The sequence below is a fragment of the Melanerpes formicivorus genome, unplaced genomic scaffold (assembly GCF_026170545.1).
Source record: "Melanerpes formicivorus ecotype bairdi unplaced genomic scaffold, bMelFor1.0.p_v2 SCAF_76, whole genome shotgun sequence".
NCBI classification, from domain to species: domain Eukaryota; kingdom Metazoa; phylum Chordata; class Aves; order Piciformes; family Picidae; genus Melanerpes; species Melanerpes formicivorus.
The window spans coordinates 2,022,480-2,041,568 of NW_027142428.1; the positions used below are offsets into that span (position 1 = coordinate 2,022,480).

General features: G+C 49.1%; 1 protein-coding gene across 3 annotated transcripts in view; it reads left to right on the forward strand.

Annotated features, from left to right (window-relative positions):
* The window catches only part of TP63 (tumor protein p63), a 109,112-nt gene extending 101,110 nt beyond the window's left edge, over positions 1 to 8,002 (forward strand). For all 3 annotated transcript variants that reach the window (XM_068163997.1, XM_068163998.1, XM_068163999.1), the window contains 4 exons: positions 1,268 to 1,425; positions 2,338 to 2,482; positions 3,453 to 3,546; positions 4,786 to 8,002. In XM_068163997.1, the coding sequence (XP_068020098.1) occupies positions 1,268 to 1,425; positions 2,338 to 2,482; positions 3,453 to 3,546; positions 4,786 to 5,082 (694 nt within the window). In that variant the 3' untranslated portion in view covers positions 5,083 to 8,002. The remainder of the gene's footprint in view (positions 1 to 1,267; positions 1,426 to 2,337; positions 2,483 to 3,452; positions 3,547 to 4,785) is intronic.
* Positions 8,003 to 19,089: the final 11,087 nt, after the last annotated feature.

Here is a 19,089-nt window from a genome sequence, read left to right on the forward strand (position 1 = left end):
TCCTTTACACTTTGCTTATTTGAAGTAATAATTATTCTCTTTGCATAGAAGGAAAGCCAGTTCCCAGGAATTAGTGTAACCAGTTATGCCCAGATGAACAAGTTTCCCAACGGGAAATTAGATGGGAATGTGCCCTTGCACATTCACCATGGGGTCACCATACTATAGCTGAACCAAGTGCCAATCAAGGGTATGCTATTTGGGAGTGTGCTCCATTCCCCAGCGCCTTTGCCCATCTTGCAAAGCTCCCAGGTGTGGAGGGGAGAGAAATCTGCTCTCCTGTGGCATGATAGTGCTCTGCCAGTAGTGCTGTTGGACCCACTTTAATGATCATTTTCTGCATATCCCAAATAAGACCCCACTCCAGATGGGATGCCACAGCTGTAACCCGATCTGGGAGCTGGGCTGCCGTTCAGAAGCAGTCTGGTCTTCGTGCTCTGGATCGCTTACAAGGAGGGATTGCAGCTGGGATCCTTGGGGCTGGGCAGGGGGTAGGTCGCCAGCAAGCCTCTCTGGCCTGATTCATGGATATGCTGGATAGAGTTTGGGGCTGTCTGGACTTGAGGAAGGTTAGTGCTGTTGTTGAGTGGTAGTAGAAATCTGATACTCCGCAAGAAGCCTGCAGGGTTTGGATACCAGATTCTTTTTTACACCACCAAAAGCTTCATGTCCGTGCCCCAGGCAGCTCTGACCATCTTTCAGTAGTGATCCTTAAGGTGTTTTGAGTCTGTCTTGAGCAAAGAGCTTTTGTCCCATACACATCTGATAACATGAGTTGATAGGGATTTTGGAGAGACCAAGTTGATAAGTGTGACTTGATCTGAAAATCAGTTCTTCAGTTAAGTTTTAGGGGTACTTAGGATAGTTTGAGATGGCTTCTGCTTACCAAAAGTGTCCTTGGCCATGAGGAGAGCTTAACTTAAAAATACTCCTGTTGAGTTTTGGCAGCTGTTTGATGACTTTGTATGTTCTTTTCAACTAAAATCTTACACAGAAAATTTTCCTCAAGTTATTTTTAACTTGGAACTGAAAGTGAAGCTTCCCTTTGTCAGTATTTCACCATTTGCTTTTTAGAGGTTTCCCAGACATTTTGGCATTTAATTCCCTGTTGACTCTCTCTCTGATGACCTTTATCTGTGATGCTCCTATGGTGTCAGCAATTTCATTAGCAGTAGCTCAGAACTACCATCACCATCCAGGCCCTGGGATGTGCACGTTTAACAAACAACTGCTGTCATTCCTGTCCTAACATCTCTTTGGTTTGCAGGACATCTATGCAGTCACAGTCATCCTACGGCTCCAACTCTCCACCACTTGGCAAAATGAACAGCATGAACAAGCTGCCCTCGGTCAGCCAGTTAATTAACCCCCAGCAGCGCAATGCCCTGACCCCAACCACCATCCCCGACGGCATGGGAACCAACAGTAAGAAACCTTCACTCCTTTTTCTCCTGTTCCATGCATGCTCCCCACTAGTTTGGACAAGGAGACTTGGCATCTCCAAGTGGCTAGCGTTAGGCTGGGGAGCCTGGAATCATTCTCTGGCAATGTGCAGAGCCAAATATTTCTCACTGCTGTGCCATAAGGCAAGTCTTCAGCATCCTGCTCTAAGCCTCACAGGGGCAAACAGATACTGCTTGCTGCAGATCTGGCTGGCTGTGCTGTCATCTGTCTTTCAAGACTTGTTTCTTCTTTCTTTCCCAGCAGAGGAGATGCAAATATTGGCAAACTTTTTTCCCTTGGTTCAATTAAGACACTTGTTAGCTTCAAAGGAAATATCTACATCTTGCAGCTCTCTAACCTGCTTCATCCTGGCTGCTGAAAAGTGCCCAGCAGCCCTGTAAATCCAGGATGACAGACATGGTTCTGGGGGCTGAGTTTTGTTGTTTTGGTTGTTGGTGTGTTGGGTTTTTTTTAATTTCAAAAGCACTGGACTCTTGCCCACACCTGTTGCTGATCCCCTTCGGGTGCTCTCAGTGTCTCTGAAAACAAAGCTGTTTGCCTTCTGTATTGGGTTACTCTGCCGGCTCTGTCCCACTCCCCCCCTGCAGCAGGGAAAGCTGAGACCAGGCTTGCCTAGGTTTCCACTAAGCCTGTTTGTATGAGAAGGTGACGCGACAGCACTGCTGACAGTTGTTCCAGTGAGGGGAAAGTTCCTGAAGGACTGTCTGTCATCTGGTCCTTGTGCAGTCATTGCAACTGCCTGAAATTCCCCTAAGCTTGCAGAGGGATTTAAGGCTGCTTCAGCTGTGGGTCCTGTCCTTTGGTGCTGTGCAGGGGGCAAAGAGGGGTCTGGGGATGCCTGGGTAACAATGTGCTCCTCCTTCTCTCCTCCAGTTCCCATGATGGGCACCCACATGGCCATGACCGGCGACATGAATGGCCTCAGCCCCACGCAGGCCCTGCCTCCTCCCCTCTCCATGCCTTCAACATCCCACTGCACCCCCCCTCCTCCATACCCCACAGACTGCAGCATTGTCAGGTGAGCGGCAGCAGGCTGCCCAGCGCACGCTTCCCACACACAGGGAGCAGAGGCCTTGTGTCTGGAGCCTGAAGGGTCCTGCCCAGGTCCCTTGCTCCGTTCACTTGGAGCACTGGACATCGAGCCTCAAACCTTCACCTCTGAACACCAGAGACAAGCAGGGATGTTAGGACTGCAAGAAAGCTGAGAGTTGCATCATCCGTTGGACTGATGGAGCTGAGAGTGTCAGGCAGTCTTGCCAAAGTTTCTCTTCCTTCTCTTTTCTTTCATTTTCCTCTCTTCTGTCCTTTTCTCTCTCTCTCCTTTTTTTTTTTCCCTTTTCATCTTCTTACTTTTTCTTTCCTTTTTATGTTATTTTTTACTTTCAGTTCTGGCTTTCTTTCTTTTTCTCCACTTTTTACTTTCCTCTTAATATTTTTTTTTCTCCTTCCCCCCACCCCCTTTGACAACTCAGCAAGTCATGGCTGGGGTCAGAAGCTCCTCCACCCTTCATGAGATCAAATATAGTGAAAGATGTTGCCCGCCAAGGAGGAATCTTTTATGCTTAGGGAGGAATGTGCTGATTTAAAGTACTTTGTGTGCATGACAGGTCTGAGCCCTAGCTCTTGCTGTAGATTCTCCGTGTAGCGAGCTGCCACACCCTCAGCCACCTTCTGGGTGAAGTAACCTGGCAGGAGGGTACACGTGAACCTTTCTGCCTCAAGATACAGGCTGTGTAGCTCTTGATTAAGGCAAGGTGCTGCCACAAGTGCTGTCTGCTAGGTGCCGAGCTGAAGGACTCCCTCACTTGTTTGATGTGGCAGCGATGTGGCTTGCTGGCCTGGGATGTCTTGGAGAAGGTCAAGCCAAGGGTGATAGCTTTGTTTCCTGTTGCTGCAGGTTGGCTGAGTGTTTGGTTTTTCTGTGGTTTGGGCTGTTGCAGCCAGGGTGATCCTTTTTTCTCTCTCCATCCTTCCTTCCTCCTCTGCAGCTTCTTAGCGAGGTTGGGCTGCTCATCCTGTGTGGATTATTTCACGACCCAGGGGCTGACCACCATCTATCAGATTGAGCATTACTCCATGGATGTAAGTAATTCCTCACCATTTCCTTTGTTTGCACTCTTGGCCCTGCTGTAGGAACAGGTCAGAAATCCAGACTCAGTATATTTTTATACTATTAGTTTGATTAAGGCTGTTGCACAGAATACTTACTGTGAGTTGAAGAGAGGCTGGGCTTGGCCAGAACTGTAACTACCTTGCCTGGCACAGAGAAAGAGTGTCTCCACCTCCCCTCAACTCTGTTTTAGCCCCCAAAGTGGCCCCAATCCACAGGCCTGTTAATTCTGCAAGGCTTGGTTTCAGTTTACAGCTCTCTGAAACACCTCACTCCCCTGCAGACAAGTAGGCTGTCCAGAAGTGGTCTGTGTTTTTGCCTCCCTGCTTCTGTTTTCTGGACTTACCTTAATAATCTTCCCTTGCCGCTGGCATCTCAGCCCAGGTGGTTTTTGGATCTTGCATGGCTTTTGCTGCAGGGTTGCTGCTTTCTCTCCTGTGCCATTGCTCTCTTTAGAGCTGGCTGTCTCATGTTTTTTTGCCCTGAGACTTTGCAAAGCTGTGGTGCTTATGTTTCTTAGCTTGGGCTGTCTTCCTTGTACTGCTAATCTAATTAGGAAAGCTGACCCAAATTAACCAAAGCTGGTTGCTTATTTTTTTTCAGAAGCTGATATCTCATTTTGCAGAGTTTAGGTAATGCTTCCCTCAGGTACTGCACCAGAGATGATGGGGCTTCAAAGTCCAAATTTTCTGAAGTTATTTGTCTGTTCTTAGGTTTTGGTTGGGTTCAGGTAATTAAGGCAGTTCCTATGGAGTCAGAGCTTCAAACAGTGGAGCTTAGAATGGATTCTAAAATCCTCTCACAGGTTTTGAAATAAACACATTTTCAAAGCCATTGAACTTCTGCAGCCCAGCATCACCCACCACAGTCAACCAGCAGATCTCCCTGTGTTTGTCTTGGAGGCCTTGCAGTCCACTCAAACATCTAGCCTTAGGTCACTGTGTCTTATGCAGGAATGTGTGTTTTGTGTAACTTCAAAACAGACCCTGTGACATTAGTTCTTGCTGTCTTATGGCTACACATGCTTGTTGAGAAGTGAGCCACCACTTTCAAAAGGAGTGGTTTGTCTTCTACGGTTGGTTGTGGCTACGTGGATTTTAGCAGCTCTTTTAGTTAACAGGCATTTGTAGGGTGGCCTGGTGGCTGCTTTTGCTCCTGGAGCCCAGCTTGCCCAGGGATTGCCCTGCTAAGCCCTCCACCTTACCTTGCAGGATCTGGTGAGCCTCAAGATCCCAGAGCAGTTCCGCCATGCCATCTGGAAGGGTATCCTGGACCACCGGCAGCTCCATGACTTCTCCTCCCCTCCCCACCTCCTGCGCACCCCCAGCGGCGCCTCCACCGTCAGCGTGGGCTCCAGCGAGACGCGGGGGGAGCGAGTCATCGACGCGGTCCGCTTCACGCTCCGGCAGACCATCTCCTTCCCGCCTCGTGACGAGTGGAATGACTTCAACTTTGACATGGATGCTCGGCGCAACAAACAGCAACGCATCAAGGAGGAAGGGGAGTGAACCCTGCAGACCCTGCTCCCCCCCGCCTCAACCATGAACTGCTCAGCCCTTCATTTGTCTTCCTTCTGCTTGGTACTGCACCCTTGGACAAAGGGCAGAGGGAACCTTCTTGCCTACTCATGCTAGGTTTTGCCCTTGATGTTTTCTAGGTCATACTTCTGGACCGTGACCTCCACCCCAGCTCTAGCAAGGGGAAGAGCTGAGTGAAGGGAGGAGGCGGGTGGTGTTTCCCTGAAAGCTGTTGACCTTCTCAAGAAGGCATTGTTCTTGTTTCATATTTTCTTTTGGGGAGAGGGCTTCTTTTCTTGACTTTTGCATCCTCACACACCTTGTGTGGGCATCCTGACCAACCGACCTGGTTGGTTGGTTGGTTTTTTTTTTAAGCCAACCCCCCACACACAACCCACCCCAAACCCAAATGCAAAAACCCCGAAGCCACCAAACCCTGAACTGTCAGTTCATCCAAAAAATAGATGGGAATCGGTCTGCTGAACGTTGCACTTAAACAGCCTCTTCCCACGGAGCTGAGTGCTCTGTTCATGTGTAATATTCTCCAGCGGAGACAGCACGTGCACTTTGCTGGGCAGGCCAGCACTTACAGCCACCTGCAACCCACTTTTTCTTTTCCCTCGCCTTCTCTGGGAAAAACAAACCTGCTGTCTCTTCTTGCTTTGAATTTACATTCATGTGTATGTCCTGGCTTCCTTATTTCAGAATATAACTGCAAATACAACCATTGGTCACTCTTGAATTCTGCCCTTCACCCAGCCTTTAGCTGTGCCGTACTACTACTGACGTTTAAGCTAGAGAATTAGGCTTTGCCACATATGCAGCCTGGTTAGTTTAGCATAAGGATTTGCCTACCTAGCATCCAGTTGAACAGAGGACCAACTGAGAGCTGCACACTAATTTGTAGGGCTTCAGCTATCCTAAACCAAGTCCATTTTTTTACTTAGACTACGCTAGATTGGTTTCTTAATCATGTAAAGTAGAACTATCTTTAGATCTGTCTGTAATAGGCTGGAGCCTGTAGTGGTTTGTTGCTAGTGACTATAGAGTAAGTGATGAGCAACTAGAATTGGAGAGTAAACCCAGAAAGAAATTTCCAGCTGCTTGCACAAGGACCAGTTCCTGGATAATGAATGTTGCTACTACAGAAAGTCATGTTTACATGAGAAATTGATTTTTCTCTGTTTGTTTTCTTTATTGGTTCTGCAGCAGCTGTGGCTCTGAGGCATTTCCTCTGACTGCCAGTGATCCTGTGGACAAGTAACTGAACAGAACGTGTGTTCTCACGTTTGTACTGGCCAAGGTAGTGAGACATATACCAAACAAAGGAGCTCAGCTGAGCTGCTTTTGAGTTGGTTTGTGCTTTTTGACAGTAAGCCTGACTTACCTGGTTTTTTTTTGGTTGGGTTTTTTTTTTGGGTTGGGTTTTTTTTTTTGGCTGGGAAGAGTTGGGAGAAAGCAACTGGAAAGAGTTGGGAGAAACTTTTCATCCTACCTTGCTACAGCCAAACCACCTCGTTTCAATGCAGTGGCTCTTTCCTCGGCCCTGCCACGTGCCACGTATTTCATTTAAGTCCGATATCGTTAGCCGCCTCCTCCATCTGTCTGTTGTGCCAGGTCTGCGTTGCATTCAAAGGCTGCCTTGCAGTAACTGTGTGAGCCTCTCTGGGATAGCTCTAAACAGTAATTGGCAAGGTAGTTACCCTGTAAAGTGTGTACATAAACATGATGACTTTTTTTTTTTGTACATGTAATTGTTTTTTTTGTTTCCTACAGCATAACACAGCCGGTTTTTATTTCTTCTTGGGGTCTACCGGGTCTGACAGAACCACAGTCAAATGTTGTTTGTTTTGCTGTTTGTTGTTTTGGGTTTGTTTTGGTTTTTTTTTAAACGATTATTGTTTTTATGCAGAACACTTACAGTATATACCTTGTAACAAGCAACTCCTCGCTGGACAAATGTGTTTGTATTTTTCATACTGAGATGCCTGTGTTACTTTGCAGCTGGGGGGAGGGAGGGGAGGGAAGGGTTCAGATGCTGAAAGCCTATTTTATCATTTTGTTTCGTAACACTTCAAAGAGCAGTGTCCTAGATTTCAAAGTATTTAACATTCTCAGTGTGAAATCTTGTTTTGTTTTAATTTCTTTTATCTCTTCTTTTTTTTGTTGTTGATTGTTGTCGTTGCTTTGGTTTGGTGGTTTGTTGGTTTGGTTCCCCACCACCCCCCACCCCGTACGCTACAAAAGAAGTTTCTCATCCTGCTCTTAACGCAAGAATTAATTCAGCGGGGCAGTGTTAGTGCGGGGCGGGGGTGGGGGGGGGAAAGCGTTAGCGCAGATACTTAGCAGATTCCCGGAGGTGAGTGAGGCTGTGCCACTCTCACCTCTGGGGTTTTGCATCTCCATTGTGTAATCCTTCTGAGCTGCTTCAAATACCGATGCGACAAATACCGTCATTTTAGGAACTAGGAAGCTTCTGACTAGAAAGGTTAAGGCAGTTTAATACTGTGCCCAGAGTCTGGGTGCAAGAACTTCATTCAGTATCTGCTTTTCAATTCAGCAGTGAGATGGAGCTTTTCTGCTGTATCACTAATGACTAAAATATATGCTGTGAAAACCTCCTTTCTACTGTATACCACTCTGGACCCCACTTCCATATAACTGGAATTTTCATGTGAGTTTGAACTGCTGTAGCTTTTTACCCTCCCTTGTAGAGCTGTGATTATTTTTATTTTGGTTTTCTTTTCTGGTTTGTTTGTTTCATTTTGTACATCAAAGTGCATGGGTTAAATCGAGCTGGAAATCTGCCAATGCTTGTAGCAATGACAGTGTTGCCTGCACCAAATCCTGTGTGTGTTTTGGAACACCTTGTTGTTGAAGTCAATGAAAATAAAAGCCAAACTGAAAATGACGCTGAACTTCCCAACAGCTTGTTTTCTTGTCTCTGTGCCTTCTTGGAAATGAGCAGGAGTCTGCTGCTGCTTCCTCCTCTGAGCAACCAGGACAAAGTGTTGCCCTTTTCTATGTGTGCAGTTTGCTCAGCCCCGCACCATCAGTGTCACAAGGGTGTGTGATAATAAGCAGCTGCACAGCTATCTGACTTCTTTCTGGCAGATTGAATGGATCAGCCCTTCTAATGTTCTTGTTGAACTGGTAGGTTGTAGCCAGGAGGGGGTTGGTCTCTTCTCCCAGGCAACCAGCACCAGAACAAGAGGACACAGTCCCAAGCTGCGCCAGGGGAAGTTTAGGCTCGAGGTGAGGAGAAAGTTCTTCACTGAGAGCCATTGGAATGTGCTGCCCAGGGAGGTGGTGGAGTCACCATCCCTGGAGGTGTTCAAGAAGGGATGGGATGTGGCACTTGGTGTCATGGTTTAGTCATGTCTGTGGTGACAGGTTGGACCTGATGATCTTTGAGGTCTCTTCCAGCCTGGGTGATTCTGTGATTTGTGTGGCTCTCTTTTGCCCTTCCAGGTTTCTTTATTCTCTTTCTGAGCAGAGCACTGGGAAGTGGCCTGTGTTAGATATCCTGCTCAAACAGGATGGAGTTGTCACTCTTGTGTGCCCTGGAGAGGGGAAGGGAATGTGTGCTCAATGCTTTTGAACCAGCCTCATACAACCATCTCCACCATCCCCATCACAGCTTGAGGGGGTTTGTCCTCATCGCTTACCTTGCACCAAAGGTTGTGTGCATCTTCTCTCCTACCAAAGCCATTTCCGTTTCTTTGCATCTCAGTTCTTCTTCCAAGGACTTGAAAGAGGAGCAGCTCAGAGCCAGGGGGTGGCTGTCCTGAAAGTGGAGTGGCTTCTACCAGCCAGGGGTTTCAGTCACCACATCAACAGCCCAGCTCCATCATGATTTCTGTATGGGGTCTCACATCTGTCTCTTACAGTTTTCCTGGGTTATGGTTGGAGGAGGATGCTTGGGAACAGAGTCTGAAAACAGTTCAACAAAAATCTCAGCAGAAGAAAAGGCCAGGCCTTCCTGGGGGAGTTAGTTCACACTTACCATTAATGTAAAGTACACCTGCCTGATTTCTTGGGCTCTGATGACTGTTTCTTTTACCAGAGTATTAGAGATAATAACATCCAGAGTCATCATCAGGGGTTGCTTGAATGTGATGTTAAGAACTAGTACATTCCTCTCAAAGGGAGAAGTGCAAGGACTTACTGTTTCAGGTGATGGATTCCTCACCTCTAGATGAGCAAACTGGATCAGGTAAAATAGGATTTTAATTTCCATCGACCAAGTGGGCTTGAGCTGTGTTTGATGATGGTCGAAATTGCTGTCTGCTATGATCCACTGACAGAGCCAGGAACTTATGCATTGCTTATGTTACAGCAAGGGTTTCAGCACTGAGGAATCTCCCTTTCACCCTCTACCCATACCTGTTGTAATTTTATTGGTTATTGGGATGCTTCATATAAAAGCATGAAGTTTTCAGGGCAGGGAAGCTGTTATCACAAGCTTCCAGCTGTGTTTTGCAAGTCTGGGTGGACCTCTGAAGAAGTGCATGCCCTCCTATGCTGAAGCTGGCAGTCCTCTGGAATGAAACTTACCTGAACACAACAAAGTATGGCAAGTATTCAAGTAGAGCCTGTGAAGGCTTTCTTACTCATCATGTTCTTCCTGTCTTGTATATCTTAGGAGAAATCCCTTCCTTTCTGATGACAAAGCAGCTACCTGGGCTGTGGTGGGAGGACTTTGGGACCTAGGCTCTCACTCTGCCTCTTTTCAAGTCATTTCTTAGTGGAGAAACCACATGGGCAGCCTAGCTGTAGCACTAAATGGGAGCTTGTGGTATTTGGCTTTCTGATTTACTGAGCTACAAAATGTGTCATTTATATCAACTGCTGAGTCAAAAGTTACTGAGGAGATATGCTAGGCCCTGCAGAGCTCTTCTGGACTGCTCTGTGGGGTGACAGTGCACAGCTACTCCCCAGATGTAGAGTGTGGCCACCTTGGCATCGGCTATGCCTGTGCTGAGCCTTCACCAAGCAGGTTTGGCAAACAGCTTGAGGTGGTGGTTTCTGGGTCTTGAGATGTTTTGGCTTTCTGTGACCCATAATAGCAATGAATCATCTTCCTAATCATATAGCAAAGGGTGGAGGCTGGAGGTTTGGAACCTTATTGTTTGGATATACTGGCCATGAAGGTCAAATAAACTGGAAGGAAGCTAATATTTATGCTCTTTTGGAAAGGACTGGCTTTCTCCCAGCTTGCATCCCTAAGAAGCCAAAATTTTACTTGGAGGTATATGGCAGTTGCCCTTTGCTACAGGTTTGCTGTCTAATCTGGACCCCATGGTCTCTTCCAACTCTCTCTTCCAACTGTATATATATCATGCCTTCAGTACAAGGCCTTAAAATCAGCAGTATGAAGCCACCTGGTTTTAGTTTTGTCTGTATGTGTGTTTCTATCAGTTATTTGGAGCCCCTCCCTCAGCCTGTGGATGTTGCAGGACTGCCCCTCACAACCATGCCCTGCTGCTATGAGCATGGGTCTGTGCTTCCTTCACTCAAACTGACCAAAGTCCTTCAGAGGGGAGATGGGAGGATCAGCTGGCATTGTTAAAAAGCTTTGGTTTCCTTGTAAACACTCCTACAGTGTCATACATTTTGTTCTTGGGATGAAATGAGACAGAAGCTTGTGACCAGTGGGGAGTAAAGGGAGGGCTGTGTGGGATTGCAGGGCTGGAAACATAGGATATGAGTGCAACCATGGGGGCTGCAGACCCAGTGCATGGGCAAGTTCCAAGGGGATGGTGCAGAGTGACAGCCTCCCTGCAGAATCAAAGCCAAAAGCTCCCAGCTGCGCCTGATGTTGCTGGTACACAGTGTTTCTGCCTTGGTGGCTGAAGTCACCACACTCCTACTCACATCAGACACAGGCCCATGGGCAACTGCTTTTCTACTTGATAGCTCTAAGATTGTGTGTTTGGCGAGGGTCTCCATATAATATTCAGATAGTTTTATTGCTGCTGTTGCAGTGCACTGACCTCTGCATGCAATGACAACAGCAGCCAGTGCCTTTTTTGGCTGTGCCACTTCCCCAGACAATGAGAATACATGGTCCAATGGGAGCTAGGTGCCTTATGGCATGGCAGCTGGGTTGATACCAACCATTACAGCATACACAGAAGCTGCTTATATTCTCTTTCTCAACTGTCTAGGGTAGATTGGGCTCCCTGCTTTGTCAGTGGCAAGTCAGTCTCCGGGAAGCCATTCAGAGCACAATAGTGTCCTACTCTGGAAGATATGATCACGTTGCCTGCATCAAGGCCAAGGGAACACAGAACCAACCAGGTTGGAAGAGATCTCCAAGATCATCAAGTCCAACTGCTCACCCAACCCTATCTGATCAGCCAGGCCATGGCACCAAGTGCCTTATCCAGGCTCTTCTTAAACACCTCCAGGGACATCATAGAATCATAGAACTGTCAGGGTTGGAAGGGACCTCAAGGATCATCCAGCTCCACCCTCCCTGCCATGGGCAGGGACACCTCACACTACAGCAGGCGTACACTAAACACTAAACATGTTAGCTAGTATGAAGCAGGATGGCTCTGTCAGTGAAGTCTATCAGCTTTGCTGAGTTCTTAAGGCTTTTTTGCTGCACAGCAAGAAACACTCTCCGAGTGCAGCCGTGTGCAGCCTAGCAGCAGTGACTGAAGGCAGGGCTTCAGTGCAGCAGGGAAACTGGTGCACTGAACAGAAAAAGGGAAAAGCTGAACGGGGAAGAGATGGCACTCTCGAAATGACTGCCTAGAAACAAACTTCATGGTTTTTTAAAAAAAAAGTAAATAAATTAGAATGGAGTCAGCAGTTACTTGGCTGCACTAATGACAGGGCACAAATGAGTACCTTATCTCCCACCTGCCTTAGTTTTCCTGTCAAGAGGATTTGTAGTGCTGTCGTCGGGGTGGGGTGGGGGGGGTGGTGAGGGGGTTGGGAAAAGAAGAAACAAGTGGAAGCACGTGGCGGGCACCGGTGCTGCCGAGCAGAGCCCCGTCGGGCCGGGCCGTGCTGAGCCGTGCCGAGCCGGCAGCGGCCGCTGTACTCGTGGAGCCACCGCCCTCTAGCGGGACCTCCTCCCGGCCCGGCCCTGCTCTGAGCATCGGGGGCTGCTCTGCCTTCCGCAGTGTGGAAGAGTAGTGCTGGGGCTTGCTGCATCTCCGCCTGGCTTTGGCCGACCTGGTTCACGGTGCCAGTCCTCCTCCGGCCGCCGTTGTGGTTCTGAGTTTCCCAGCACAGGTGGGTGCGACCCCAATCGCTGAGCTTTTGTTGTTGCCCTCAAGCCCACCCCTCCACCTCCTCCCCAAACAGCTCCTGTGCTCACAGCATGGGGATGAGTTTTACAACACTGCCTTTTTCAACACCTTTCCCCTTGCATCCCACACACAAGAGCTGCTGCAGCAACTCTGTTTGTCTTGTAGGGGTAGAATAAGTAAATGAGCTATTAGTGTCTCAGAGCAACTTCTCCTGTTGAGATTCATAGTTTAGTTTCATAGTTTCATAGTTTCATTCAGGGTTGGAAGGGACCACAAGGATCATCTAGTTCCAACCCCCCTGCCATGGGCAGGGACACCCCACACTAGATCAGGCTGGACAGAGCCTCATCCAGCCTGCTCTTAAACACCCCCAGGGACGGGGCCTCCTGCCCTTTGGTATGTACCCAGGGAATCCCCAGTACTGTGCCCATGCCAGCCAGCACTACAACAACTGCGAAGTTCAGAAGACGAGGACCAAACCCCACCATCTGCCAAAACAGGAGAGAAGAATCCTCTACCTCTAGGTAGATCATGGCTGCAAAAAGCGTGAAGCTGTTTCCTCTGTTGGTAAACCTCTGTCCAGAGGTGTCTCCAGAGCCAGATCCTACCTCTCCCAGAAGGCTGGTTGGAGGCACATTGGGAGTAAGAAGCCTTTCATGGTTACTGCATGCTGCAACACCCTGCAGACACAGCCAGCATGCAGCAGCACCTCAGGCTCCCAGCACCATGTGTGCCCTGCCCAAGGGCATCAGAGGTGCTCCACCTTCCCTCCATGCACACACAGAGTGCCTCGGCTGCAAAAGTCCTCCCTGCCAAAGTGATACACATCTCTTCTTCCAGCTGAGAAAATACCAGCAGGTATTTTGCAGGGAGCACATGCCACAGCCAGGAACTCCCACAGCAGCACCTGGCTAGAGCGCTGGTGGCCAGCTCTGTGCTCCCACGCTGCTTCAGCAGCCAGCTCAGCCAGTCTGGGTGGGGAGCCCGGCAACCTGCCAGCAGCACCCAGCACCCTGCTCTGCACCTGCAGAGCTCTGCAGGGTGCTGGATGCAGAGGGGGACTCTGCCCTGGGGCTTCCTGGAGGCTGTTGGCTTGGAGGCTGTGAGCTGGCTCTGGCTTGGAGGCTGTGAGCTGGCTCTGGCTGAGTTTGCTGGTGCACACTTTAAAAGCTCACCCTGTTCATTTGGCCCACATTCTGTTCTGCCCCAGGGCAAACTTGAAGGCAGTCTCCAGCACTGAGTGGGTACCTGCTACATTTCAGGGCTGTCCCATGGAGAGAGTTTGCAGCTTCCAAGGAGAAGCCAGGGAGTTGGAGAGGATGGCACACATCTTAGCTGGCAGCCATGGGCAGCTCTTATGAAGGATATGAGCTCCAGGGCTATGCTGTACCCACACAGGCTCTCTGCTCAGCTGTGAGGTGCCCCCATTGCTCACCCCTACCCTGGCCTCCAGGTAATTGGGTAAGAAATGTTACAACAGATCCTAGTAGTCTGTATCAGGGATGTTAGGAAACAGAATGTTGCACAGTGCTGCATAAAAACCTCTTTGATTAATTAGAGGTGTGGGTGGCTACACAATTGCATCGAATTATTCACGTGCCATGGCGAAATGTGAGATAAATGCATTGATTTCTTATTGCAAAGACGTGGTCAAGCAGCTCATGCTGAACCTGGAAAGAGTTGCCAGCTTGAAGACAAACATGAGTATTTTCATGGAATCATAGAATTGTTTTGGTTGGAAATGGAGGTGTCTTTCACAGAAACAGAAGGTCACCACCAGCACAGCAGACCTAGGAAGTACTGCAGTGCCCAAGTGTATGAAGCCCAGCCCCAGAGCAGTGTTCAGCAGCCTTGCTCCAGGGCAATATGTGACCCTCTGAAGGCTGATGGAGAGTTCTTGAACACTGAACAAATGCCTAGCCCTGAGCATCAGCTTGTGTGAGCCAGTTCTCTCCCTTCTGGCATTTAGGCTCTGGCCTGAGCCTCAAACCCACAGCATCTTTTGAAAGCCCTGAGCAGGGCTTCCATTTTCTAGAGGAGCAGCCTGTGGTGTGCCTATCTACCTCTGAAGGTGAGCTGGAAGACACCAGCATCATGGTTTACCTATAGCTTTAAGTGCTAGCAAGGCAGTTACTTCTGTTATAGTTTATATTCTAGACTTTGTTGCTGCTCAATTAGCAACTTGAGCAGAGAAGGAAGCCAGAGTTTAGGAGCCATCAGCATGTGGCATTGTGCTGTACATTGAAAGTTAAGGGCTCATGGTAAAAACACATTCACACACAAACTGGATTTGCACAGCTCTAACAGCAGTGACTCAGCTTACCCCAAAGAAGAGATGGCTAAACATGTTCCACCTGGCCCTGAACCTCATCATTTCACCCAAGGGTAAAATATTAGCAAGTAACCATTAAGGCAAGCACGTTACTGTCAGGCCATGGGCAGCAGCTGTCTCAGATTATTTAAGCCTTGCCTTGGAGGTGAGGAAATTGGACATGACTGAAAGCCCTGTCAGGATTGCCAGCAGCCAGATGAAGATGGGCAGGTGAGGAGATGAAGATGAAGGCACTCTGCTATCTGAAGAGGTCTCAGAAGCAGAGTGAGCTGACTGAAATTTGAGGTTTAATTACTTTCTGATGTTTTTGTAGTGGTGCCACTAGAGCCAGGAAGGAACACAGTGTAACTGCAGCATTTCACAGGTGAGGGCCAGACAGTGAACCTGGCTGGGAAGACTGCAGCACTTGACTCTTTTTCACAGCTTCAAGAGGAACAAGTAGAGCCTTCTTTCCGCTCCATTTAAAGAGAAATGATGCCCAAGGAGCACATTAGTTAACCCTTTCGTGCCTAGTTAGGTGAGGGCATCTAGAATAACTTTGAGAAGTCTCTCACCTGGTTGAGACAGTCAACTCAAACCCAGTGAAGCTGCAGAAAAGGGTTCCCAAGATGGAAATCTACACTAACACAGGCACATTTCCTAAGCTTAAGTTTCTTCTTATTTGTGTTGCTTGAGCTGGTTGTGAACATCCTCACTGCAAGTGAGAGAAGAGCAATACTGGCCAGTACAATACAATACCAGGCATGAGAGGGAAGGAAAGGATTTGGGTGGTACTCCCAGAGCTGGCCTCTGTTTCCAGGCAGCACTCTGCCCTTTTACACCTCTCAGGGTAGAACAGGAGGCTCCCTCCAGTGCACTTATCCCTGTTTATTCCAAATGATGACTGCAAAGCAAAGCTGCCTGCAGACTGCTATGGCCTGGCAACATGGCCATTAATGACCTGCAGAGCTTGCAGAGGGAGGGGAAAACATTTAGGAGGAATCAGCAGCAGTCATGTCATCCCATGAGAAGATTGGAAGTGAAGGAAACAAGATGCAGATCGAAGGTAGCAGGGGAAGATCCCAAAGCAGAGCCTCAATAGTGAATCTCTTTGGTCTCACTTACATGCCAGTACTAGATGGTATTCACAGCTGGGACAAGGGGGTGCTGAAGGATGGCAGCTCTTCCACACAGCCTGGAGCATGGGCTACCATGCAGGAGCTCCTGACCTGGAAATTTTCTTATGCTGCTAGGCCCCTCACAAGAGCAGGAGAGATGTTTGTTATGTTTTGTTTGGTGGCGCCAGCGGTTGAGCAAGAGGAGCCGGAGGCCAGCTGCTGGCATCTGTATTCATGCCATCTGGAGATCCCACTTAATCCCACTGGGTGGAGGACTCAAAGGCTTGGTAACATTCCTGATACCGTGTATCTCACCTTTTGTCTCAGTGTAATTAGTCTGAAAGGAGAGAAAGGATGTAGCATCTTCCACCTTGAGGGGAACAAACACTATTTGTAGAGTTGGCCTGATTCCCACCAAGCAGCCATGCTAGCAGCTCCTGCCAGCACGATCGGTCCCAGCAGCTGAAGGGCAGGCAAACAGGCATGCTGGAGCTCCTGGCCATGCAGACCTCGTGGCCAGGCTGTTTTCAGGGTACTGGCAAGGTCATGGCTACTGGGTTAGTGCTGCAGCAATTGGTGCAGATGCTCAAGCTCTGCATGTGGTGCCACCTGAGCAGGGTAGGGTGTGTGCTCATCAGCCACTCAACCTCACTCTCTGCAGTGCCTGGGTTTGGGGCAGGTACCTTTACTTTTCCCTGCAGCCTATCAGATGAGGCCAGAAGGATAGGCAAGCTCAAGATGCCAGGAAAGCCTGGTAGCAGCACTGTGGGCTTGTAGCTGGGGAGGCAGACCTGGCAGTTTGCAGGAGAGCACAGCACATCAGTTGCTGTTGACCTTTTGGAAGATGCATGTGAATATCCTTCTCTTCATAGCCATCAGTGAGATGGTAAAAAACCCCTCCTTTGCTTGTGTAGGTGCTGTGAGGTCTGGGTCAATCACCTTTGGAAGCACAGGGTACGGCCAGGCTCAGGACAAACTGTATATTCTTCATCCCATCCCGACAAGTCACTGTTGGGGTGATGTTTCTATTGTAGGGATGGTTATTCTGAAAGTGTTTGCTCAGAGCACCTCAGGGTGCCAACCACACATGGCTCAGGGCTTTCCCTGGGGACCTTTGATGAAAAACCCCTTCCCTGCAGCTGTGCAAAATGAGGCCAGACTACAAGGCTGGGATTTTCAGCAAACACTTTACCACTGCTGAGCAGCTCACGGCCTGCACCATCCTCTGCCAGTGCCACGGGCTGCCCATATTAAAGACTTATTTTTTCCTTTGACAAGTTGGGCAGAGCAAGGAAAGATGAGCTCACACAGGAGCTTTTTTTCCAGTGTGCTGGGGAAGGGAGTGGAATAAAAAAAACTTCTGTGTGAGGTGACTGAGGGCTTTCCGCACCCTAGCGAGCCCGTCACCCCACACCCAGCTCCTCTGCTTGGAGGAGCTGGGCTGTGGCCCTGCCGCTGTAGGCAGGTAACTGTCACAGAGAAGATAGACGTGAAACTACTCAGCTCCTTCTGCCTCACCCAGGGCCAGAAGGGTTTTTTGAAAACAAAAATAAAGGGGAAAATTCAGTCTCCACCCATCCACCCAATTTGGCCAGCAAATCAAATAAAACAATCTTGGAGCTGGCACCACAGGAGTGGTGAATGCCAGCTCCCAGCCTCTCACACAAGGTGTTGAAATGAAAGAAGATGAACAAACAACCCCCAGGTGCCTGGGGGCAGCAGGCTGGTTTTAAGATGCTGGTGGGTTGTTGTTTTTTTTCCCCTGTATGCTAGTGGGAGCAGACCCCCACAATTTCCCCAGCACCTGGCATCTGCTCCCCATGGCACTGACCACCCCTGGACCATGGGCACATGTTGATAAGGCTCCATGAGAAGGGCTGCATGCAGAAATACACATCACCACAGCTGCCTTTCATGGGCAGCCTGACATGGTGAGATGTGGCCAGTGACTAACAACATGGTAAAGGGGACTTGAGGCTCAGCACCCAGGCACTGCAGAAAGCCCTGCAGGGGTGAACCTTGTGCCAAGGTGCCCCACAGTAGCTGTGTTGCCTGCACACTTGGCCCATGCATGGCTGGGTACTGCAACTAATATGAGGGCTTAACAAATACAGGGCTTTTATTTCAGTGGCTTTCCAGCCAAAGTTCCTCTATTAGAGCTACTTACACTCAGAGGTGGCTCTGTGTTTGTCATGAATGGCTCTGTACACAGGTATGACAAAGATCTTTGCAATTTTTTTCCAGGGTTCCACATTCTCCTCTCTATGTGGGGGATCATGAAAGAGATTTTTCTTCACCTTTGCTACGGTACAGTTAAAGCACCATGAGCAGCTGTGGATGCCTTGCAGGGCATTCACACTTCTTTCCAGCTTCTGCCTCATTTCAGTGAAACCAACCAGTTTCATTTCTTGCACTTGGAGCTGCCCAACACACATTGGTGGCAAGCAGCGGCCCCATTTCTCACCGACAAAGCTGGGACCAGCCTTTAGCCCAGCACTTTCAGGTGGTGTCAGGTGCAGAAGCGCTGCCAGTAGGAGATGGGGATGCTGGGCTACACTGGCAGGTCAGCCATGCTGCTGGCACTGCCAGGAGCAGCCAGACCCATCCAAGGCAACGTGTTTCCCCCAGACTTGAGAGTGAAGCCAGCCTAAGACCACTGGAAAGAAAAAGCCCTGTGTGACAAAAGGGCTGTTTTCTCTGGTGCCTGAGCTCGGGTGCCAGAGCCATGGGGCTTGCATGTGAGGCAGCTCAGGAGCTGCTTATCAAGGCCGCCTATCGCAGCGGCAGGCTGGTGCTGCTGCTGCCATCTCTACTGTTAATCTTATTACAAATAAAGGAGGAGTAGAAGCTAAACTGAGCTCATAATAATTCCCCCTGCCCTGCCCTGCCCTGCTGAGCCTCAGGAAATACCTACTAGAACTGCCATTCTCATTATCCAAACCACCCCTGGAAACGATCATTAGCTGACTGGCTCCTTTCCCAAGTGTGTCCACTAGCCAGCCTGACTCTGTTTGCCCACAGGGCCCTTGCATTGCCTGCTCCTGCCATGGCATGCACTGTGGATGCCTGTGCCAGCATTCTCCTGCCATGGCCTCACCCGTTGCCCGCTGCTGCCCAGCTGCATGCAGGCTGAACCCCTGATGCTCCCCAGGACTCTGCCCCAGAAACAATGTGAGGGTGGACAGGCAATCCAACAAGTTTTGCTTTCTCAAGTTCCTGTAGTATGTTGGACTTATTTTTGACTGGGTTGGATGGTGGCCAAGGGGTTGGGACATCTTTGACATCTATGATTTAATTGCTT